At 33.1% G+C, this 24924-nt stretch overlaps 1 protein-coding gene across 4 annotated transcripts in view; it reads left to right on the top strand.

The window, feature by feature from the left end:
- Positions 1-24924, top strand: part of lov (BTB/POZ domain-containing jim lovell protein) — a 514518-nt gene that overhangs the window by 471632 nt on the left and 17962 nt on the right. For 3 of the 4 annotated variants that reach the window (XM_072538478.1, XM_072538479.1, XM_072538477.1), the window contains 2 exons: positions 22655-23184; positions 23320-23618. In XM_072538478.1, the coding sequence (XP_072394579.1) occupies positions 22706-23184; positions 23320-23618 (778 nt within the window). In that variant the 5' untranslated portion in view covers positions 22655-22705. Of the gene's footprint in view, positions 1-8336; positions 8406-22654; positions 23185-23319; positions 23619-24924 lie in introns of those variants that run through there. The other variant, XM_072538480.1, reaches the window with a different exon arrangement.

The raw sequence follows: 24924 nt of genomic DNA on the forward strand, positions 1-24924 counted from the left end.
ACGTTAAAAAGTTTATTTGTTGTTTTTATATTATTTGACTGCATTTTAACCGTTAGCTTACATACGTTTAATTGCTCTAAGATGTATTGGGTATCCTCTTTTCTATAATTTTAAAGTCTTTATTGATCAACCCGGACAAAGTCTTTTTTAAAATCTATAATTCAAATTATCTATTTCTGAGTTTAATTCTCTTCGTGTCTTGATAATTTGTTTTATAATAATAACATTTTCGTTAGTTTACTTGTGTTGTGTTCCTATATCGGATTCTGTATTATCTTTTAATCTATAATAATTATTTTCGAGTATATTTTATAGACTCTTAGATATCTCTATAATTTTTGTAATTGTGACGGTCGTATTTTTTAAACAGTGTTATAGCTTATGTGTTTTTCCACATTTCAAATAGATAATATTTTTATATTAAAATGACACAAGAAAATGGTATCAGAACAATATCAGGTATTGTTAATTCCAACAACCATTAAAATAGGTTCATCTCCCGTAAGATATGTTGATGAATACATGGTACCAGTTAGCTGTGTAAAAGATATTTTGAAATTAATAACAAGTTTATGTTAGATGACTACGCGATGGCACCACTGTTTAAAAACTGCAGGTTCTCTTCTAAACTTAGAGATCCGTTGTATAGTTTTCTATGTAATAACTATTAAAGGTCGAAATGAAGTAACTACAAACTCTATTTTTCTATAAATCTAGGCATGTATCGTGTCCGAATAAGTTTTTTTTGAACAAATAAAAAACCCACTTCAAATCCAAGTTTTCCTATTCATAAATTGTGCGTTATTATATGTGTCAGTTCATTTTTGTTTTGTTTTCTGACATGCCGTTACTTAATCTTACAAATGAATATGAATAAGTATAAAACCGCGCTAAGAGCGTTGCTGTCACATGACAATATTTACATGAACGCACTACGCCCGTTACTGGGGATAAACATATTTTATCAGATTTCGTAATCTTTTCTTTTTTTAATTTTATTCTATGTAAATCTGTTATCAATATAACAATAAACAATGTATTTGAAGGACATAAAAAAATAACGTTGTAAGAGGTATACTCTTTACCTATATTTAGTTTACATTACCAAATTCTCGACTTTATTACAAATAAGCAATTTCTATCTAGTTGTTTGAGGTAAAGAGATCTAGAGGATCCAACATTTTAGGTCTTCTAAGCAGTAGTGGTATCAGAAGGTCATTGGCGAGGGGATTTAAATGAGATGATAGTCTCTTAAAGCAGTTTGTACACTGAGTGGCGGTTGCTACTTTAACAGTTTTAACATTCAGAGCATGATGAATAACATTGTTTGGCACATACAATGGGGCATTGCAGACGAAGTACTATGAATTGTAATCTTTTTAGTATTTGCATATTTGTATTGCAGTTCCCCAGATTTGAATGCTGTACATCCATATCGGTCGTAGTATTGCCTTATAGAGAAGAAAGTTTGTTTTTTTAAACCTGACTTCCGATTCATAAGCCAGTATATCATTCCTAGGAGGTAGTAATTTTTGGTTTATAGATACTAAAGAGCAGTTCTATCTTTTCAACGTGAAGGTCATGTGAGTCGATTTAGTATTATGTATTTACTTTGAAATGCCGTAACCAATTTGCTAATTTGCTAATTGGTTAAATAGTTTTGTAAATTTCTGGATGCTAATCCTGGATTCAAATGAGTGGCTATTATAACGGCATCTATTTGTTATTTATGACTCTAGAATTTCGGCTATGGGATGAAGTAGCTGCGACGTGATTTTGAAAGTTAGACCATCATGCCAGACCTTGTCAAATACCTGCGAAACATTTAGGAAGGCACATGTAGTGCAACTTGTTTTTAAAGGCATCTCTAGCTATTTTTTCTACTCTATGTATTTGCTCGATGGTACCATGTTTTTGCCTGAAGCCAAATTGGTAGTTTGATATTAAGTTATTTTCCAACATAATAGGTTCGATTATAATAATTATAAAAATATTTATAATTATAAGTATGAAGAGAGCTCATTTGGGGTTTTGCCAGGTTTTCCACTGACAGGAAAGTAACAAATTGTTATAATAGCGTTGAAAATATACAGTATTAGCCTGTTGGCCTTTTCAGATAAGTTTTGTAGTACCTATTAGACTTGTGATAAGGTCGTAACTGGGTTCTTTTTTTGTTTATTTTTGCAATGTCTATTATTTCACAAATTTTTATTTTTTTGGTGGGTGAACTCATCTGATATCGGGCGTACAGTATGTCAAAAACGAGTTTTTCGTCGTCTGCATGAGCTTCTTTCAGATAAGGTTGGAATACAGACATAAGATGTTTCGCAAAAGTGTTTGCTTTGTCTTTATCACTACGAGCCCTACTACCATTTTTTTTATAGGAGTTTTACTTTGTTAGTTTGTTGTTGGGATTTCAGTTTCCTTATCAGTTTCCATAGAGAGCAGTCTTTATTTTCACTTTCAGAAAGGCTTACCCAAAAATTTCAGTATCTTTGTATTCGTTTAGTGCTTCTTTGCATTGGTCTCTTTAGTTTACTTTGCGATTTTTTCTTAGTTTCATTTTTTCAAGAATCAAATTCCCCTTAATTCGCGTTTGTTTAATTTGTAAACACCTACATGCTTTTCCAGCAAGACCTATTTATGACTACTCTACCATTAATTTGATGTTTATTTACCGATCCCGTCCACTGAGTTAATAAAGGAATCCATATTATATTCGGCAAAAACTATACAACCATCTTCCTTTACAATTTAAAACTGCAACATCTTTCCCCAAGTTCCGGAAAATGACAAAGGCCTAATATATACAAAACAACATTGCATAATGCATTAGAACATCATGTTGACTGGGACATACCTACAGAAAAAGTATGAACTTAGTAAATGGCTGTAATAGCTATGAAAAATGGTAGAGCTATAGAACTAGGAAGGTGGAATAATGATGGAAATAATAAAATATGAAGGTGACCAGTTAATAAGACATCTAACCCGATTATTTATTAGATATACAGGGTGTCCCATAATTAATTGGACATTAGCTAATGGGTGATAGCTGACATCAAAATAAAGCGTTTGAGCTCAAATTGCTTAGCAAAATTGTTGATAGTTTTCGTTCTACAGGGAGATTCATTAATATTTTTTTATATTATTTTTATGGATATATTGAAAACTATTTAACCGATTTAAGTAAAATTTGGTATCTTGCTATTATTTAGTATGCTTAATATGAAAATGATATTAGTTTTACCTATGACACTAGGTGGCGCCACCTACTATAACATTGGTTCATTAATGGGGCCATAATTTTTTTCCCGCCCTGTATAAACATTCTAGGAAAAAAACATGAAATAACATTCAATTCTACACAAAAAAGGTATTCTTGTTTCAAATCAAAAAGTACACCGTTTTCGAAATAAACGTATTTTGTTAATGATGCATGTCTCTATTTAATTTTTTGCAAAACAAGTATGCTTTGAACTTAATGACAACGTCAAGACGTAACTACGAATTTATTTATTATTAGTTGTCAAAGGTAACTACGAATTTATTTATTATTAGTTGTCAAAGTGCAGTGCGAGTCATTATTTGTCAAAGTGCTATTAAGTTTTTTATAAACCACTTAAGATAAAGGAAAAATGCCACGTCATAGTGAATTTTCTAATGTAGAAATGCGCGATATGATCTGTTTGTATGCCCAAGAAAATTGTTGTTCTCGTAAAGCAGCTGAACTCTATTTCGAACTTTATCCCAATAGAAGGCAACCAAACCATAAAACTATTAGATCATTGTTCCACAGATTAGGCGAAACAGGGTCATTTCATCCCAAAAACAGGAATGCTGGAAGATCGAGAGTAATTGATGCGGATATGGAGGATGAAATTGTTGTGCGTGTTGCAGAAGATCCAGAAACCAGTACAAGGCTTGTTTCTGCGGCCACTGGTATAAGCAAATCTACGGTGTCAAGAATAATACGGACAGAAAATCTGTATCCGTAATGTTTTACTCCAGTACAGAATCTTTTACCACAGGATTTTCCAGCAAGGCTCCGATTTAGTCAGTTTATGATGGGGCGGCATTTAGACGATCCAATGTTTTATAATAAAATTTTATTTACCGATGAAGCCACATTTACTAGAAAGAGTGTATTTAACTGGCGCAATAGCCATACCTACGCGACAAAAAATCCTCATGCATTTCAAGAACATCATTTTCAACACGAGTTTTCCATAAATATCTGGTGTGGCATATTTGGGGATTGTATTGTAGGACCATTCGAATTACCAACTAGGCTTGACGGAGTAACGTATCTAAATTTTTTGAGAAAAGATTTACCAACTCTTTTAGAAGACATACCTCTAAATTTGAGACGGAACTCTTGGTACATGCATGATGGTGCACCACCACATTATAGCCTAGAAGTTAGAAATTATCTAGATGAAATTTATCCTCAAAGGTGGATTGGTAGAGGTAGTGTATACCCATGGCCAGCACGCAGTCCCGAACTAAATCCCCTAGACTTTCACTTGTGGGGCTACCTAAAGTCACTTGTTTATAAAAAAAAAATAACCGTCAAGAGTTATGACAAAATATTGTAGAGGGAGTTAACGTAATTAGGGCCCAAAGAAACTCATTATTTAAAATAAGACAAAACTTACACAAAAGATTTAGATTATGTAGTTTATCTAATGGTGCACATTTGGAACACTTATTGTAATTTTTTTTCGTTTCGTTTTGAATTATTCACTTTGTTAATTGTTTTATATTCACTTCATTGTTTAATTTATTTTCTGATTTTTTTAAAATTTGTTACTGAGTCAAAGGTTTAATAAAAATAATTGTTTCAATCATATGCATTTTGTTTGCAAAAATTATCTACTACTAATACATTTAATATTCACTTTTATTTAAGACCTTTTGTTTTTGTAAATTTTTTTATTTTATGCACGTCTCTAAAAAATACGTTTATTTTTATTTTTATTTATTTTTTATATTTAATAATATAAAAAAATATTAATGAATCACCCTGTAGAACGAAAACTAGCAACATTTTGCCTAAGCAATTTGAGCTCACACGCTTTATTTTGATGTCAGCTATCACCCATTAGCTAATGTCCAATTAATTATGGGACACCCTGTATAAAGGATTTAAGATACTAGACCAATTAAAAATATCATATTATATAACTTTCTTATACAAGAAAGGAAAATGGAGTGATTCTGTGACCTACAGAGGACTGTCGGTTAACAGCGGTGTTAATTGACTCTTTTGCAAGATAATATAGAACAGACTTGCAATGGCAACGGCACTCAACATAAGTGAAGACCTACATACAAGGCCTACATTCGTGTTGATAATATATATTATCAGAAGTTATATTTTTTTAACTAAAAGGTTTAGACAAGGATTCATGATGATGCATGACAAAGATGCATGCAGATGATTAAGCTAGTGTTGCACAGGAATCCTATGATCTGGAATTTATACTGAGGAGACTATACGGAGCATATAAATAATGGATACTCAGCATAAGATTGCAAAAAACAGAATATTTAGTGTTTAACCTTGAAGCTAATTTTGAGGTTGTGATTGACAATGACGTAGAAATAACACAGGTAAAATCGTTTAAATATCTAGGAGCAATTTTGATAAGAGATGGGTTAGGACAAAAGAAAATTAGACACCGAATAGAACAAGGAAAGAAAGTAATTGCAAGTCATTCAGTTTGGTGGAACCGACATAAATATCACAGAGAAAACAAAGATTAGGATTGCTGAATGCTGAAGCAAAGAGAAAGGTAGATGTAGTAGAGACGGATTGTATTTCAAGGAGCGTCACAATATCAAGCCTCAACAGAATTACCAACGAGAATTGCCAACAATTAGAGATAGATTAAATGTCACAGATACCTTAACTGATAGAATAGAAACGAAGAGTCTTCAGTGGTTTGGACATCTTCTACGGATGGTAGAAAGTAGATGACTGAGTAGAGTAATGAAATGAACTAAGATGAAATTCGCCAAGATCACGTAAAAAAGGAAGATCAAGATTGTCCTGAGTGGAAATATCAGGAAGGCATTTAGCGCAGGAATTTGGAGGAGGAGGATGCTCAAGATAGGACGCTCTATAAAGATGACTAGATGTGGGAATGCAGCGTTAGCTGTTTAAATTCCCTAATATAAATAATTAGTCAGATATCTACAATATAAAACAAATCATCCTTGCACATGTTAGTTATAAAGATATGGAAGCAATTATCACAAAGTTTTTTTAGAATCTTTGCTCAGAAAACAAATCGTTCTCCTAGACTCATGTCTTTGTGCACAGTAGATCAAATATGAATAATTTATTCTGGTGTATTAAAGAATGGACATATATTGGACAAAAAGGACTTATGTGATATGTTACTCTGTCAACCATTTTCCATCCACTTCTAAATGTAGGTCTCTCTTAATTGCTTCCATCTTTCTCTATCTTGCGCCAATCTAATCGACTGTTTGTCTGCCACTGCTCTTATGTCATCTACCCATCTTTTTTGAGGTCTTCCCATGCTTCTTGTTGTCGCCCTTGGTCTCCATTCTAGAATTCTCCGTGTCCACCTGTTGTCATTATATCGAGCTACGTGACCTGCCCAGCGCCATTTTATTTTTGTAATTTCTTCCACAATATCAATAATCTTCGTTCTACATCTTCTCTCGGTGTTTCTAATCTTGTCTCTCAGTGATATTCCAAGCATGATTCGTTCCATTGTTTTTTGCGTTGTTTCTAATTTTTAAGCAAATTTTTTGGTAAGGGCTACTGTCTCCAAGCTGTAGATACAAACTGGTAGTATGCTTATATGATTGGATACTCTACGAAGAAGAAAATCGAATTATAAACTAGAATATTTTGGTATTAGCGGAGACTTTTTTTTCTGTGTATCGATGATGTATAATAAAATAGGAAATTTTGTGTTAAAATTGCTAAGTTTCCGTCCCCTTTCACAAAAAACAGGTTTCCCGTTGGAACTAACTGCATTGCGGAAGGATAGTCGATCTATCGTAAATATTACTGTCTTAGATTTTTAAGTCATGATAATCTTCTTCCTGAACGTTTTCTTTTCAATAGGAGGCAATCTTCAATGTATTTTTTAATGTAAAAATCTCTCTTTAGGCAGATACATATATCCCACTGAAACTATTGTACGCCTATCAACGAGAGTTTTATTATCATCACACAGCTTTTAGCATTTACTATTTAATAGTCTCTATTTTCAAAAATCTAGTTTGAGAGTTAATCGTCTTTTCAATATCTTTATGAATAATTTGTATACCTATCTGTAGAGTAACTCTTTTTATGCATGATTACCATTATGGTATTGTTCCATGAGGTTTGGATTTTTTTAATTCCTAAACATCTACTAAATACGACATTAAGAGCGTAATTTTTTTTCTTCCTACTGCTTTAATACTGTCAGTCATAATGCCGTCTTCTGGTGCTGTTGTTTTTCATTTCTCTTAATGACATTTCAACTTCTGATTATGTTATTTCTGGTTTATTTTCTGAACCCTAATTACAAACTATGGCGCAGAAAAGTTTACTGTCGAGGGCCTATGATGATAATGATCAATTGAAAACAATTGAAATATTTGTTATATATGAAAATATATCTCTATGGTAGAGATATATTTTCTGCTTAGCACGCTACACAAATCTTTCATTATTTGAATTATTTTTTGTTAATGTGATATTGCTTTTAAGCTTTTATTTTGTTTTTCTCCATTCCGAAATAGTTTTATTGTGTCTACACATGTATACACATGTAGTGTCTTCGTTTTTCAATAAGCTCTTTTGTGTGCTAAGTTATAGTACTAAATGTTTTATTTTATGTACTACACGACACGTTTCTACAGTGTCTCTCAGAGCACTTACTATTTAGGTATTTATTTCTACCAGGCCTATGCTATCTAGCTTTTGAAGGTTGTTATCCACATATTCTGCGTATTGACTGCTTGATCATCGATACTATTTACGGTATTTTAAAAAACTGTCATTTAGAAATATAGCTTGTGAGTTTGCTAATCAATATAAACCATTAAATTTGTTTATGTGATCAAATAAAACAAAATTGGAACTTTTCGACCACACCATATTACGTGATAAGCTCCAAAAATAAACTCAAATCAACAATACACGCCGAAAATATCTAACCCATACACCAAAACAAATAAACAAAATCAGAGGAAAGTATGTATTCATATTAAGATAATGTTAAATAGGTAAATATAGACGTAAATAGTTAATATCTAGAAAGTTTCGGGTTGTTTGCAGTTGAAATCAGTTATGTATCTGTTATATTACGCGTGATGACTATTTATGCTGTCAGTTTTTGATTGTTTTTTGAATATTTGTTAGAGCAGGAGTAGTAAGTTACATTATTTACGGGTTTTAAAGGGTGTAAAGTTTATTTTAGATAACGTAACGTATAGAGAACTGTTTTCTTAGTGATTTGATAGTTAAGGGAGCTGCAAAATATTTTATTTAAAATCATGAAATGTCTTTTTTGTATATACGAAGTAATCTTTTATTTGTTTTTGGAGCGAAAATTTTATACTGGCGTATTATTTTTCTCTATAGTAAAATGCAGAGCGGATCGTCACGACACAAACTATTTTGTCTTGTGACGATCCGTTACGACACGAAAACGTCACTAGTATTAGATACTATTTATAGTGGCGTTGTATTATTTTTTTAACGTTAGATGTTAACAAATTCATTTCAAACTATAACCAAATGTTATTTTTAGACATCTTATTTAGTTTATATAATAATTAAATTTAGTATCAAATCATCATATTTATTTATATTTTATTATTCATTTTATATTTAGTCTGACTTGACCGGTCTGTCAGAAGTTTACAACGTATGCTTGGCAACAATGCAGACGAAATATATGCGTAACAAATGCAGAAAACATTGCATGTAGCTTCGCGTTAGCTAGCCTACAGTACCACTTACATATTATATTCCATGTTGTGGTGCTCCTACTCAAAGTTGGAATGTTGCAGAAAATATATATTGTTGTTAGAAATATTCAAATGTTTGTACATTTCTTAAAAAGAAATATTCAATCTTAAAATAGATTTAATTTTTTGTACCAATGTTTAGCTTTTTAAGTACGGAGCTTAAGTCATCCTTTTTCCATTCTTTCGGTATTTTTCCATCAAAGAAGCTTTTGTCAAATTTCTGTTTTAATTCATATATTAAGGCTGAAGGGGCGCGAATTAGCACTTCTGTGGGTACGTTTTTCCAGAGCCAGTTGCTCTGTTATTTTTCATCATTTTTAACGCATTTCTCATTTCGTTTTTTAGGTATATCTGGATTGTGTTTGTCTATCTCTTATGTTAGTAAGTGGAGGGAGTATATAGGTATTTTTTTCTTGTAATAACCTGAGAAATATTTTACCTATTCGTCCATTTGTATTGGTTCTATCTTTGCCCTTTCATGCGTACTCTGTCTAAAGTTCCTCAATATTTTCCATATCTTCCTTGATTTTTAGCTTCCCATTAAGTTCAAAACAATTTATCAAAACATATATATCACACATATCACACTTATAACGAATCATTGGTTACTTCTTATTATTTCAAGCGACTTAAAAAACAACGACATACAAAGTCAACTAATATTTATTTTAAAGCAATTTGTCACCAATATCTAAAAATTATATTCCTGAAATAATAAATTTATACTAACTGTGCGGTGTTTTTTGGATTATCCTGACGAGCTCTAATTCTTCTTTTGACCATATCCGACATATGCTCTATAGGGTTAAGGTCGGGTGAGTAAGCAGGTCACTCCAGAACAGCGATATCTTCTGTTTTAAGGAAGTCTGTAGGTACTCTGCCGGTATGTGGAGGTGCATTATCATTCATGAAAATTAATTTTTTTTCCCATTCCACCACTACAGAGACTATAGGTTGTAGAACCAAATACATACATATCTAAAAACTATTAAAGTTGGTTGGAGGGAACTTAAATGACATTTTTCACCTATCATAATGCCTCCAAATAACATGACACTTCTTTCTTTATATCTGTGAACAGATCTGACAGCTTCTTTTCTTGCATGTCTTCCTCGTCTTTAAGTACACGAATTCTTCGGTCATCTAATTTTACACAATTCCTGGTTTCGTCTGAAAATAGCATATTTTGCCAATTTCCACTGTTCCAGTTTTGGTGTTGAAGGCACCAATTTAGACGATCAATTTGGCGCTGAATGGATCACTCAGGAATCCTTAATTGTCTTCTGCTGTCCTTGGGTTCGAATTTTTTTCTTATCGTTTTAACTGAAAGACTGACACATGTAGCTTTCAAAAGCTGCTTAAAGCTGTGGGTGAGGAATTGTTAAGTCTCTTCTAGCTACCTATACAATTAAACGATTGTGGCGAGCCATTGCTACTTTTTGACGACTTTGTCTTGGTCCATTCTTAAGCATTCCTGATTCCTGATACCTAGCATAGGTTTTTGACACAATGCCATGTTTTACGCTTATAACTGGAGCTATGTTCCGATAAGACATTCCTTGCTCCACACGACCAATAATCTTTTCCATTTTCAAGGCATTAACCGATAAGGCATATTTTCGTTTTTGAACACAAAAAGCTAGTACATTTATTTTCATTAAATTTACAATTATAGCAATAAATCTATAACGTACCGTGTTGTTATCTTACCGGTTTATCTGTTTATTATAAAAACCATTATTCCTCGCGATGGTAACAGCAGCAACAACTCAGTTTTTTCAACAGAAATAAATATTGGTTTTGAAATACATGGTAGTTCCAAATATATTATAACAAATATAACAACGCAGGCCTTAAAGGCCCATGGATTTGATAGTTTTGTCTAGATTCTTTCACTTTTTACAATCCCTTGTTCCCATTTCTTTTGTCAGTCCAAACAGCATCAAACCATTTCCTTACTATCCTTACTACCCTTCTACGTTAGCATTCTTTATACGTACCACCAAAAACTTTTCTCTTCCAAATATCTAGCTTTTTTTTCTTCTTTCGGATTCAATCTTCAAGTTTCTCATGCATAGAACACCGTTGGTCTCACTATTGTTTCATTAGTTTAAATCTTGGCTGCCCTTGATACGTGTTTTGCCTTCAATAATGCGTTTAACGATCCTACTGCTTTGGTATCTTTCAACAAGTTTATCTTTTTCTCTCACGGTACTCAAATTCTGTTAGCTTCTCAAATTTTATACTCTTTCTGTCTCTCTTTCTCTCTCTTATTCGTCCTTAAAGTGATAACAACATATTTACTGAATAAGACGTAGGTGCTTAGTATTAATTTTTATATTTACGAACATAAATTATTTTGTTTTTAAGAACAAATTTAAAAATTATTGCAAAGTATCACAATGTACATAGCTCATACAATAATAGTAGATTTAATTTGTTGTTGCAAGAAAAAGGTGAGTTTTGTATTTTGTTTAAATTTAAAACCTCTGCATGTAGGTTATGGTTCTTGTACCAGTAGTTTTGTGTGGTTTATTCTAGAAATTGTTCCCGTTTCTTTATGACTTTTTTGTTTATTTAAAATTTAAGGCATGATTAATGATATGTATTTATTTAAATGATGCAATCCTACTATCATACGAAATTGATCAAACTTTGTCACATCAGTCCAAACAAGAGTTGTTAATTTTTCATATATACCTCACACAATCTTCATATATTCACCAGGGACTCCGTTCTCTAGAAACTGGAGTGTCCATCACAGAAGCTTTCTAGAAATTTTGTCATACTGTTTCTTAAGATACGATATTTTTCTATATTTTTCCATCAGCTGCCTTATAAGGCAAATTGCATCTCTTGTTGATCTGCCTGGCATAAAATTAAACTGATTAAAACTGGGCAACAAAAAAATATAATGTTTTGTTCTAAAAGTTTTATTGACTGATTTTTATAGTACGCTTTACACTGAATCTAAAAATGATTATAGTCTTTTCCTATCACGTATGGTTTTTTTGTGGCAATCAAATACAAATAACACATTTTTTACAAAACTTAGAAAACCGAGGATTTCTAAGTGTTCGAAACCAAAATTCAGGTTATTACCTAAATCTGTGCCTTCTACAATTTTCAAAGCAAACAGACGGTGAATGGACCGACATAGACTTCTACGGGATTTCTATACCAATCAGTCTGAGTTTTGCTAAGACGAAATACGAATAAGCTAATAGTAGAGACACTATACGTGAAATAAAATCTTAACTGTCTGTTCTATATTTGTTTACCTATTTACAGCTATAAGGATATGGATTTACTACATTAAAATCTGGTTGTTAGGGATTTTCATGAGTATTTTGCTGCTGAAACATCTCTTTTATAATATGTCCAGCAATAATCATCGACAATATTCTCAGACTCCAGTTTCCTTGGTATTGTTTTTCCATACTTAAAATATCTTAATGGAAACGTTCTCTATGTTCATGTCTAACATCTCTAGATTTTGTGGAAAAAAGTCCAAGTGGAAATCAAGGAAATAGATTTTATGTTGCAGAACAAATCACTGTAGGCATTTAGTAGATTATAGACATATTCCTTGTAGTTGTCATAATTCCCCAAGAACTTTTTAAACCCATTTTTAAAACAGGTCTATGTTCTTTTTTCTAAGTTATTAAATCTGCTTTTGAAATTTGCATCTTTTATTAAATCCCATATTTGTGGACCTACAAAGGTGCCCGCCCACAAAGGTGCCTTCTTTGATATTCGCATCAATTTGTCTAAGAATATTTTTTTTTAAGTGCAAAAACCTTGTTCATTCTTGTCCATAGACTGACATACTTTTTTGTCAATGTTAACTTAATGTGCAGTGGTGGCAGGTATACTTTTTTAGGATCAACCAAAGGCAAGTTTTCATTATCTTTCTTACTTACCAGGTTCAAGGGTTCAACTACAGACCATGATGACGCAACTATTTCAAGCTTCGGAAAAAGTAGGTCTTAAGATGAACTTGGAAAAAATAAAAATAATGACAAATACACCGAACATTAGAGAAATAACGTTGAACGACATAAATTTAGAAACAGTAAGCGAATACATCTACCTGGGACAGATAATGAAAGTTAACAAAGAAAATCAAACTGCCGAAATTACCAGAACAATAAGATCAGTGTATCCTCCCTATACTCACGTACGGTTCACAGACGTGGACACTCACCAAGTCTAATATGGATAAAATAGTAAAAGAACAAAGAGCGATGGAAAGATCAATGCTCGGGGTGAGACTTATAGACAAAAAAACAAACAAATGGATTAGAAGCAAAACCAAAGTAAAAGACGCAGGAGAACATGCTGCCAAATTAAAATGGAGCTTCGCAGGACACAATGCCCGACTAAAGGATAAAAGATGGAACCACGAAATACAACAATGAAGACCATGGTTCGGAAAGAAAAGCAGAGGAAGACAAATGAGATGGGCTGATGATATTAAGAAGATCGGAGGACACAACTAGAAGCAAGTGGCGCAAAATAGAAGACACTGTATTGATTTGGGGGAGGCCTATGTCCAAAGTTGAATTACTTAAGACTGAAGAAGAAAAAAAAGTCCTTTTATTTACATATATATTTTCCTTCCTTGTAATAACATAGCCTATTTGCCAACGATTTTGTCTACTTAATGTTCGAATTTGACTTTCCCCTATTTTGAAAGAATATATAATCACCATATCTAATTCTGTTGCCAATTATTCTAACATACATTTGGCATAATTTCTAAATTCATCGTGTACCGCAACATAATGTAATGCTTTCCTATAATGGAATATATCTAAATGTATCTCCTAATTAATCATAGAAAGCTTCCCCTTTATTCTCACACAGACTGACTTAAAAAACATACACACACAACATTTAGCACGTCTCCATCAAGTGCAAGACATACAATTTCATATACAATAGATTTATTAAAAAATTAGTACACAAAAACAAAATTTTGTTCCTGGTGATTAACTGGAACTTTAGTTATAAACCGCTTAATACGTTCTTACAGTGGTGGTTTCTAGATTTTCAGACCTATTTTACTTATTACACAATCAAATACAACTCCCTTCTATTCCTGAAGCTTGTTTGTTGAGCTGTCGCATAAAAATTGATTTAAAAATCTATTTATAATACGACAAAACGTCTTCACATGTCTACATATCTGTGACTGAAATCGATAAAGAAAATTGAAATGTTTTGTCGACAACGTGAATAAATAATTACAGTAACCTATTTCAGAAACTAATATTCTTTTTATAAATCATTTGTTCTAAATTATTGAAGAATTTTGCGACAAATTGTACTTTTACAGTCGGAAGACTTAGACATTTAGTGAGTATTTTTTGTGCTTGATTTTATATGTTTCGAATTTGATGTTTTAGAAATATTTTGAAGAGAGAATATAATACACTATAAAGGTTTTTTAATGCTTGAAAAAAGTGTCAAAATAAAAAGTATTTTACGTAAATTAGTAAAGTTTACGATAACGTTCATATGCTAATCGTCCCCATAACATGTGGAAATAAGACACTAACTCGAATCTCTGGCTTTCGTTTTAATTTTCCTGGCTGCACTTCTGTTTCTCCACCCTCATTAGAAAGTTTCCCGAGGGAGAAGAGCGGAGAGCAACCAGAAAAGGGCCTTTTGCGTTGTTCTTGAGGCATAAATGTTTTTGTACGTGCCGGCGAAATCGGAAAATGCCACATACGCACGCTATGGGTCGCTCGCATGTTCGCCGGATGTTCCGTGACTTTCTCCATATGAGTTTTATTCCAAGAATTTTCGACGTTTAATTGTCATGATTTACCTTGAACGTTTAGAACCCCAGACACGACGCTACGGCTAAATATTCATGAAGGAAAATGCGGTTTTTGCTGGTTGAATTTTCGCGTATACTACCCAAAGAAATTTCATTAAAGTTTTAAAAAGATAAAGTAAACCTTGGTATGTTTTGCCTATTATAATACGGGGTGAGTTTTAGGTAATGCTGCTTAATTCCTGTTTTCTGTCTGCTGAGTATTAGGAGAGACTAGTTTTTATAATTCAGTAAATTTTTCTGGGTATAGTTTGTTTCACGAAAAATGGTTGAGTGCTTAATGGTTACCTGAGTTGATCCTATGGTGTATACAAGAGTATCTCAATAAACTACCGAAGTACACAGGGTCGCACTTCAGAAAGTTTTTTATTTAATATATTTCATTGGTAGCTGTGTAATACACGATTATAAAAATTTATTAAATTATTTCATATGGTATTTTCAGGTTGTTCAAGTGAATATACTTGATAATTGAACAATTTTTAACATGAAAAAAGTAGTTTTTTTGTTCTACGTGAATAATTGTAGTATATGGATCTAAATTCAAAAAGATACTTTCCTTCACACTTTTTACAGGCTTAGGACTGTCAGCAAAAAACTGGCGTGTTTAAAAGTTTTTGCTCTTCCTAATCGGATATCGTTAAAAATGTACATTAATAATAGTTCTATTTACAGTATATACATACAAACGAATACATAATGTACAAAAAACAGATGAATTGAAAAAAAATATAGAAAAATATATACAAGTTAATATTTACAAAAAAAAATACCCAAAATAACCAAAATATATTTATGAATTCCTAAATACCTAATTCTGTTTCGCTGTCGCTATCCTCTTCAAGATTAATAACAATTGGTTTAATTATGTGATTCAAAGTAACATATGAATTTTCTACGTTCATTACATGGCGTACTGAATTTTTCCAACTTTCTGGGGAGATATCATCAACACATTTCCTTATTAATTCGACTACACTACCACTTAAAGTCGAAGAAACATTTTGTGACCTAACATTTGACTTTAGTTGGTGCCACATATGCTCTATGGGATTAAATAAACAATAGTAGGGCGGAAGCCGTAACACTGTATGTCCCATGTCCTCGGCCAATGTGTCACAAACATATACTTTTTTAATAGAAAATGATTTTAACACTTCTAACAGTTCATTTTTTAAATAACTTTCTTCAAAATATATATCGTTTTCTAACAGGTAGTTTTGAATTTCAATTTTCGTGTTATTTGCACTTGGAGACTTATGTAATTGACGACTGTGGTAACTTGCATTGTCCATTACTATCACACTATTTTGAGGAAGGTTAGGTATAAGACAATTCTTAAACCATTGCTCAAAAAGCTCTGCCGTTGTATCCTCATGGTAGTCCACGCAGGAATCTTTAATGTTCTTTGCAGAAAGCCATAAGGCATTTGGGACCCAACCATTTTCTGATCCTGCATGTAAAATTGTTATTCTTTTCCCTTTGTTTGATGGAGCTTTTGTTTGACACCTGTTGGAAGAATCGGACCATCCTTTGGATGGTGTTTCATGATTGTCAAACCATGTCTCGTCCAGATAAATTATTGGTCGATCTTCTGTACGGTACTTTCTTATGGAAGTTATATATTCAGTACGCCACTTTTGTAAACGATGGGACTCCATAAGCACTTGCCTTTTGTCAATTGTACGATATCTAAAGCCCATTTTAGACAAAATCCTCCAAAGACTAATGCGGCTACAGTTTATTTGTGTATCATCATTAGTAAGCCGTTGGTTTAAAGCATCTAGTTAGTTGCCCTTCGTACATTGTGTAAATTTTCGTCTTATTAAGTCCTTATCACTTTCGTCAATACATTTGGTAGAACCGGCATCCTTACGCTTCCTTCTTGACTTAATGGGATTTGATGTAATTCTTTTCACTGTGGTTAGAGGTATTTTCGTTAAATCAGATATTTCACTGGCAGCAGTATTAGCAGTAAGTCCTCTTGTAAGTAAAGAACTATATATTGTTTTTACGATTTCTCTAGCGTCAGCAGATAAATGCTTTTTCTGTGCTGGAACACTGGAAGAAGCACCATCAATGTTTTTCCACGGACGCCACATAAAGCTGTTTTATAGGTATAAATAGGTATAACACTGGTAACATTTGTAACACTTTCAACTAAATGAAACAAAATGTATATTTAAAAATTTCTCATCGGTTTTATATACTTTTACAAATTATACAGAATAAAGGGAACCTGTATAATTATTCCAGGAAATACTTAACGATCAACAAATTTATTGTGGTCATTAAAAGATCAACCATTGATAGTGAAACTCACTGTTAAAATGTTTATAACTTTATGAAATAAAATGGATTCTAATCGTTTTTATAATTTTATACGATTTTTTAATCGTTTTTATATTACCAGGAATTTATTATACAAACAAGATAACGATACTCCACAGTGGCTTCAATTTTACCTGAATACTTACCTGCTCAACTAATGTTGACTAAGCTGGGGTACTTGCGGTCGGGTTTTATTGCAATCATTAAGCCCTCAACCATTTTTCGTGAAATAAACTATACCACTATGAGTCTAGAGTAATTTCTTATTTGTTGGGGTGGTCGATTTTTATTCATTTAACGCCTAAGAGATCTCAGTTTGCTAGCTTGGATTCTAGAGTTTTTACCCAGCGTTCATATTCATCTCACCGAGTAGGTTTGCCATTGTGTTTTGAAGCTATATATTTGCAAATTTCGAAAGATTTTATCTTCTGTCCTCCCGTCAGTTGCACAACATGCATCTACTATATTCAGTGGTTAGTATCTGATCAACGTGCAATAATTATTTTTCTTTATTTTTAGCTTTTTAACATTCAGTGTTACACATCATAGATGTTTTTAGTGCAGTTTTCTTCCTTCTTTTGTCCATTGGCTCTCGAAAGAATGCAGTAACATCTTGTTTCGTATCGCACGGTTCGTAGATTTATATTCTGTTCTATCACATTATTCGCTGACCAAATAGGTATTAAACCAGGAATATTTTAAAATATTTTTATTTTCTTTTTAAGGGAGATGTAAACTATTAAAATTAAAATTTTGATTAATGTAATAGTTGACAACCTAAGTATCGTCTTTTAATTCATTGTCAGACAGTCCTGATTCACTTTCACTGGTATCTTCTTCAGCATTGATTATTAAATATTGCACCTCGTGCATAATGTGCTGTATTTCCATATATTCTTGGGAGCTTCTCTACGTGGGAGCAAATTTTTTACCAGTTTTGAATTGTTACTTCTTGAAATTTTTCTTCTTTTAGCTGCCGTACATTAACTAGTTTTAATGAGACATTACAAGCTGCTACTTCATTGTATATACAATATGGACACCATATACTGGTGTCCATATTTTTTCAATGGGTTTCAGCTTCGGGTGGTAAGGTGGTGGACGCAATGTCAGTATGTCATGTGCCGCTAGATGCGTGTCAACAATATATCTTTTTGTAAGATGGTTTATATTTTTTAGTTAATACATACAATTCTTTTAAACAACGGGGTTGGCATTATTTTATTGTAAAGAAATAAACAACAGATTAAAATATTTATGACTTACTAAAATACTAAAATGCCGAAGATCCGAAGAATAAAAGTATATGACTATAATATAAAATATTACGACAACTCTAGTATAAAAATTAAGTAATAAATGTTTCGTCGGTATGTTCCAGGTATAAGATTAACTACTGTTCTTTTATTCTTATACAGTTTACTGTAACGCAAATGTAAAGCTTTCATCTCTGCCAACATTTCTCTTATAAAATTACAAAACGAGGCATTTATAGAAGTGTTCGAAAAAACTGCCGCTTCAACATGACTGAATGGTCAATATTAATGAGTCAAATAAAATATAATTATTAGAAGAATTTTTTTACCAAGTAACAAAGACAAAATATTTTGTATTTTGAGAGAAATTTCCGAAGGAAAAATTGAAACGTCAAAATAAACGTCAATATAGATATATCATAGAAGTTCCATTAATAAATAAGGTCACTCTCTGTAAACTTGTAGTATGGAGTGTACCAACGAGGCGAAAAGACCGAGCGCATTATGTATCTCTTTTCATCCGAATGCGTTCTCACTTAATTTTCTACGCAAGTGGACAAATTTGTCAAGTATCACCTTAAATTTGACAAGCTGTACCTCTGCGCAACAACTCTTAGCTTCAACAACTCATCTCATTTCTAAGTATGTGCCCCAAATATACTATCTTTCTTCCTTTAATGGTGATCAAAATTTATCTCTCTTCCTATTATGTGTAACACTATTTCGTTCGTAATATGATACGTCCATAGTATTTTAAAATTCTTCCAAAAAGCCACAATTCTTTGTCTCTAGGAGCCTCTTTATCAGATGTTTCCTAGCACTTCTTTTCCCACTCGCACCACAACTTTACTATTGGCTTTTAACCAGTTGTACTCTATTAGGTTTTTGTATGTCTTGCGTAGAGGTGAAGTCCTTGTTGATAAATTTCGCGGATGATGTTTAAACATTGTATTTATTAGACTAATATATATATATATATATATATATATATATATATATATATATATATATATATATATTTGTAAAAACTATAAGAAATACATGATCTAGATTTCTCGCAGGGCGTAAAAATGAAATTTAAGCTACTGAAATAAAAAAAGACTACATGAAATGTAAAAACAATTTAATGAATAGCATTTCGATTTAGTTCTTCGCTATACTATTACCGATTCAATTAAATTCTAACGTCACTTCGTCGTTGCTCCAAAGTTCTCAAGCCTTGTCAACATGAATATCATACTTTAACCATAATTTTCATGCTACACACAAAAATCATAAAAGCGTTTAATTCGCTTCGGTATACAACTTTTTATTTATATTGTTATGGAAGTATGAAATATGTCTATAGAATTCGTATTTATAGTTTCTCACGATAATTGCTGTTTCGGTAAATTTTAATGTCAAAAACGCAAACCTCGATTTTTGGTGATAAACCAGTTGACTGTTTATGATTCCGATAATTGAAGACCTTAGACTGAAATGGCTGCAAAAATCAAGTTAAAATTTTACATTAGAGCAGCAAACTGGATTTTATAAATGCAATAATACTAGTTACCTTTATATATATATATATATATATATATATATATATATATATATATATATATATATATATATATAAGCACTGTGCTAATGGTGAAGATAGATTTTGTTTTTTTTTTATATATAAATACTGTAATTCGTAAGTTCATCGATATCGTCGAGTTATGTTTTAGAAACAACAAATTTATGATATCGCAAGAAAAAGAAGTATATCCGCTCTTTAATCACTGTTTGCGAAGAAGTGATTATTAAGAGGGAGCACAGTTCTGCTTCAAATGTAAGATCAAATTAACCTTTGCATAAATTTGAGCTTGTACCGCGATATTCTGAGTCTGAACTGTCTTCGTTCACACTATGATATATTTGTCTCCATCGAGAACTATATTAAAAAATATTCGTACTTACTAAGCTTTACTAAAAACTTTAGACTAAGGGTATCTAATTCTCTAGTATCTCTTGGGTTCTGGTAATGTTCTCTTTGGTTCTGTTGCACAAATATTAATTTGTACCGTTTCTTGCACTATATTCGGTTATTTACTTAACTGACTCTAAGGATTTCTTCCTCTTAAGTCTTCTAACCAGATTCTTGTACTGACTTCATCATCAGCCTCCCTCAATCCACTGCCGGACATAGGCCTCCCCTGTTTCTCCCCAAAGTGTTCTACCTTGTGCTTGCTCTATCCAGCTTTTTGTTGTCTTTCGTAAGTCGTCTTGCCATCGTGTTGGTGGTCTTCCTCTGCTACGTTTATCGGCTCTTGGTCTCCATCCAACTAGTTTGCGAGTCCATCTTCCGTCCTTCATTCTGGCAACGTGTCCAGCTAATTTCCATTTTAAGTTACAGCTTCTTTCAATGACGTCTATGACTTTGGTCTTACCTCGTAGATCTTCGTTTCTAATCCTGTCTCGCAGAGTGGCCCCTATCATTGATCGCTCCATTCTTCTCTGCGCTACTCTTAGTTTTTGTGAGTTTTTCTTTGTGAGCGATAATGTTTCTGCACCATAGGTCATCACCGGTAGCACGCATTGGTCGAAAACTTTTTTCTTCATATTAGTTGGGATGTCACTCTTAAAAATGTTCCTAAGAGCTCCGTATGCTGCCCATGCTTGTATTATTCTTCTGGATACTTCGGCTGTTTGATTGTCCTTACTTATCTTAATTTCGTGACCCAGATATATATATATATATATATATATATATATATATATATATATATATATATATTTGTCTACCAGTTCTATTTCTTCATTTTGTATTTCAAGGTGTTTACTTGATACTAAGTTCGTCATATATTTTGCTTTTGCTATGTTCATGTTTAAACCTATTTTATGACAGGCTGTACTAAGTTATTCCAACATTTTCTTTGGTTTTTCCAAATCGTCTGCAATCAGGACTATATCGTCTGCGTAGCTTAGGTGGTGTAGCATCTCTCCGTCCACATTTATTCCTTCGTCACCACATTCGAGGGTTTTGATCGCTTTTTCTAGAGCCGATTTGAAAAGTTTAGGTGACAACGTATCACCTTGTCGGAGACAATAACGTATCACCTTGTTGTACTGACTTCATTTCGATTAATTTATTTTGTCAGCATTTAGTCGAGTTTATAGTTGTTTGTAGTTTTCTTGTAGTTTCTTGATATATCTTCACCTACGGCCAAGACAGCAGTATTATCAGCAAAGTTAGCTGGTGTGTTATGATATAATTCAGGGATTTCACTAGTGTATAATGGATACAGTACTGGTTCTTTTACACTACCTTGTGATATACCTGCATTGATTTCTTTTAATTCCGAGTAGGCTTCTGTAGTAGAGTAGGCTTCTAGAGTATAATAGACCCCTCTTATATCCGTTATTTTATGGACTTGGTCGATAGTTAAATGACTTTCTCAAAGCCCAAATTGGTGTTATGGAGTTGGAGCCCTAGCGTCTATATAGCCATAGCTGCTCGTATTGGTTCGAAATTACAGGTAATAAGAAAATCGGCCTGTACGATGATACTACATTTGGTTGCTTTCCAGGTTTAAGACCTCCGCTACGTTCTATATATTGGGAACATATCTTAATCTGAACGAGGCATTTATTAGATATGTCAGCTTAACTTTGGCTTTTCTAGGGAGATGTTTTAAGATTTGATCAATAATTAAATCGAACCAGGTTCTTGCCTTCATCTTGTCGGTGGTCAACATTATTCCTACTTACATCATCTATCTTGAGCATTTGGAAAGAAACCACAGTTACAATTTTATATACATATTCTATTTTTTTTTTCTTGAAAAACTTTTTACGCTACTTGATGTCGGACGTTGATTTCTGAATGTATGACGGTTTGAAATATTTTAATAAAAACGTAGATACAGATAAGTTTGGTGATAATTACTTAAATTATGTAAAGTAAAGATATGATTCGCATGTGCTTCTTGTTCCAGTTGTCAATGTAGAAACTTCTGCCCATACTTACGCATGAAAATAATCATTTTTCTCTTTTGTTCTGCTTCCTTTAGTCTACGTATATAATTAGATTATTGCATGGATCAGTGTTTCTGAATCGTTACCAGTAGATGACTGCACTCGAAAACTATTTTTTTTTGTCCGTAGTTTTATAGTATTCTCTATTTTGAATAGTTTATCAAACTAAAATTTAATCTATAATTTCATACTAATCAAATTTTTGTTTCAGGAATTCAAAATTTAAAAAAAAGAAAAGAATGACCATCGCATAACACCACCAATGAAAGAGTCAACCGACGACCCAAAGAAAATGACACAGTCCCATTACTCTCTTCGATGGAACAACCATCAGACCCATATACTGTCGGCATTCGAGGCTCTGTTACAGGCTGAAACTTTGGTAGACGTCACTTTGGTATGTGCGGAAACGTCAGTTCGGGCCCATAAGGTCGTCCTGAGCGCTTGCTCGCCGTTTTTTCAGCGTATATTTTCGGAAAACCCTTGCAAACACCCGGTTATCGTTTTGAAGGACTTCAACGGGTGGGAGGTACAGGCTATTGTGGATTTTATGTACAAGGGAGAAATATCTGTGATCCAAGAACAGCTACAAAGTTTGATCAAGGCTGCCGAGAGTCTGCAGGTACGGGGTCTAGCCACCCAGGACCCATTTGATAAGGAAAGTACTTCGATAATTAATCAGACACCAACTCCGTCTGCTTCGCCAAATGATTTTGATCGGAACTACTACAGTAATACCAGGTAAGGCAGTTATTGTATCTTCGATTTTAAATAAATATGGTATTACATTGTTTTATAAAACAAATCCTATTGCTATTGGTTAACAAACAATTTAAGTGTGTTGTATACTATTACTAGATATTTTTCCTTTTCTAGATTTCCAAATACAGGGGTAGCCCCCAAAACCCCCTCAGAACAAACCTCACCGTTTTCTCCGTCTTCAGCGCAAAACAACTTCGAAACCCCAATAAAACTGCCACACATGCCGCGTCTTTCCTTTCCAGATACTCTCCTGCCAAGGCCAGAATGTCAGTCGCCGATACCGAGAAGAAAACAAGCCAGACCGCGAAGGCGGTCAGGAGAGATGTGTGGCCCTCAAGACCTGTCCATTCCACCCCCAAAATCTGAATCCCCAGCCGAAGAGACTGCTGAGAACTTATGTATAAAGAAGCAAAGTAAGTAACTCATATCAAACTGATGTATTTGGCTTTTTGTATAAGAGAGTCTTGTCATTATCGTTCCCTAATTACATTTCATTAGACTTATTGTCCAATATTGTACTAGTTAATTTACATATCTTCTTTGTTCTCCCTCTCCTGCTCCCATACGAAAAACTGGATTTATCTTGCTATATAATGTTTCTTCTTCTTCAAGTGCCGTCTCCATCAATGGAGGTTAGCGGTTATGGTGGCAAACGTTTGTCTATCTTCAGCTGTTCTTAAGAGTTCCTCAAATCCAAGTCCTGTCCAGTTTCTGATATTACGTAACCAGGACAATTTTTTTCTTCCAATTCCTCGCTTTCCTTCTATTTTGCCTTTTATTATCAACTGAGGGATGTAGTATTTCTCGTTGCGCAACAAATGCCCTAAATAACTGGTTTTTCTTCTTTTGACTGTTCTCAATAGTTCTTTTTCTAAATTGAGTCTCGCTAGTACTTCTTCATTTGTTTTTCGTGCTGTCCAAGGAATTTTTAAAATTCTACGGTACACCCACATTTCAAATGCCTCGATTCTATTCAGGCTCTTTATTTTTAAAGTCCATGTTTCGACTCCGTAGAGAAGAACAGACCAGATAAAACATTTTACAAGTTTTAATCTCAATTTAATATTTATATGTGTATCGCAGAATAGAACGCGCATCTTAAAGAAACTATCCCTAGCTTGAGCAATTCTCGCTTTAATTTCTTGTTCTGGGTCCAGCTTGCAATTAATCCAACAGCCAAGGTATTTGTATTGGTTTACCTGTTCTAAAATATTCCCATTTATTTTTATAGGTAAGGGGATATTCTGTTTTCTTTGGATCACCATTACTTTTGTTTTTTTTTCGTTGATCTTCATTCCAAACTCTCGACAAGCATCCTTAAGGTGGTCTATAACCCTCTGTAAGTTTGTGTCTGTATCAGCCAGTAGGACAGTGTCATCTGCATATCTTATGCTAGATATTGGTTCTCCATTAATTTTTATTCCTGTGGAAAGGTTTTCCAAGGCTTGCTTGAATAGTAGTTCCGAGTAAAGATTGAACAGCATAGGGGATAGTATGCATCCTTGCCTTACTCCTTTATTTATACTAATATTTCTAGATGTATGATCGTCGATCCTAATCTTGGCACTCTGCCTCCAATATAAGTTCTTAATTAATCGGAGATCTTTGCTATCCAAGTTGATGCTCTGCAAGGAATTTAACATTTTATTATGGTTTACGCGATCGAATGCCTTTTCAAAGTCTACAAAACATAGAAAGACATTCTTTTGTTGGTTGTAA

The sequence above is a fragment of the Diabrotica undecimpunctata genome, chromosome 7, assembly GCF_040954645.1.
Source record: "Diabrotica undecimpunctata isolate CICGRU chromosome 7, icDiaUnde3, whole genome shotgun sequence".
Lineage (NCBI taxonomy): Eukaryota > Metazoa > Arthropoda > Insecta > Coleoptera > Chrysomelidae > Diabrotica > Diabrotica undecimpunctata.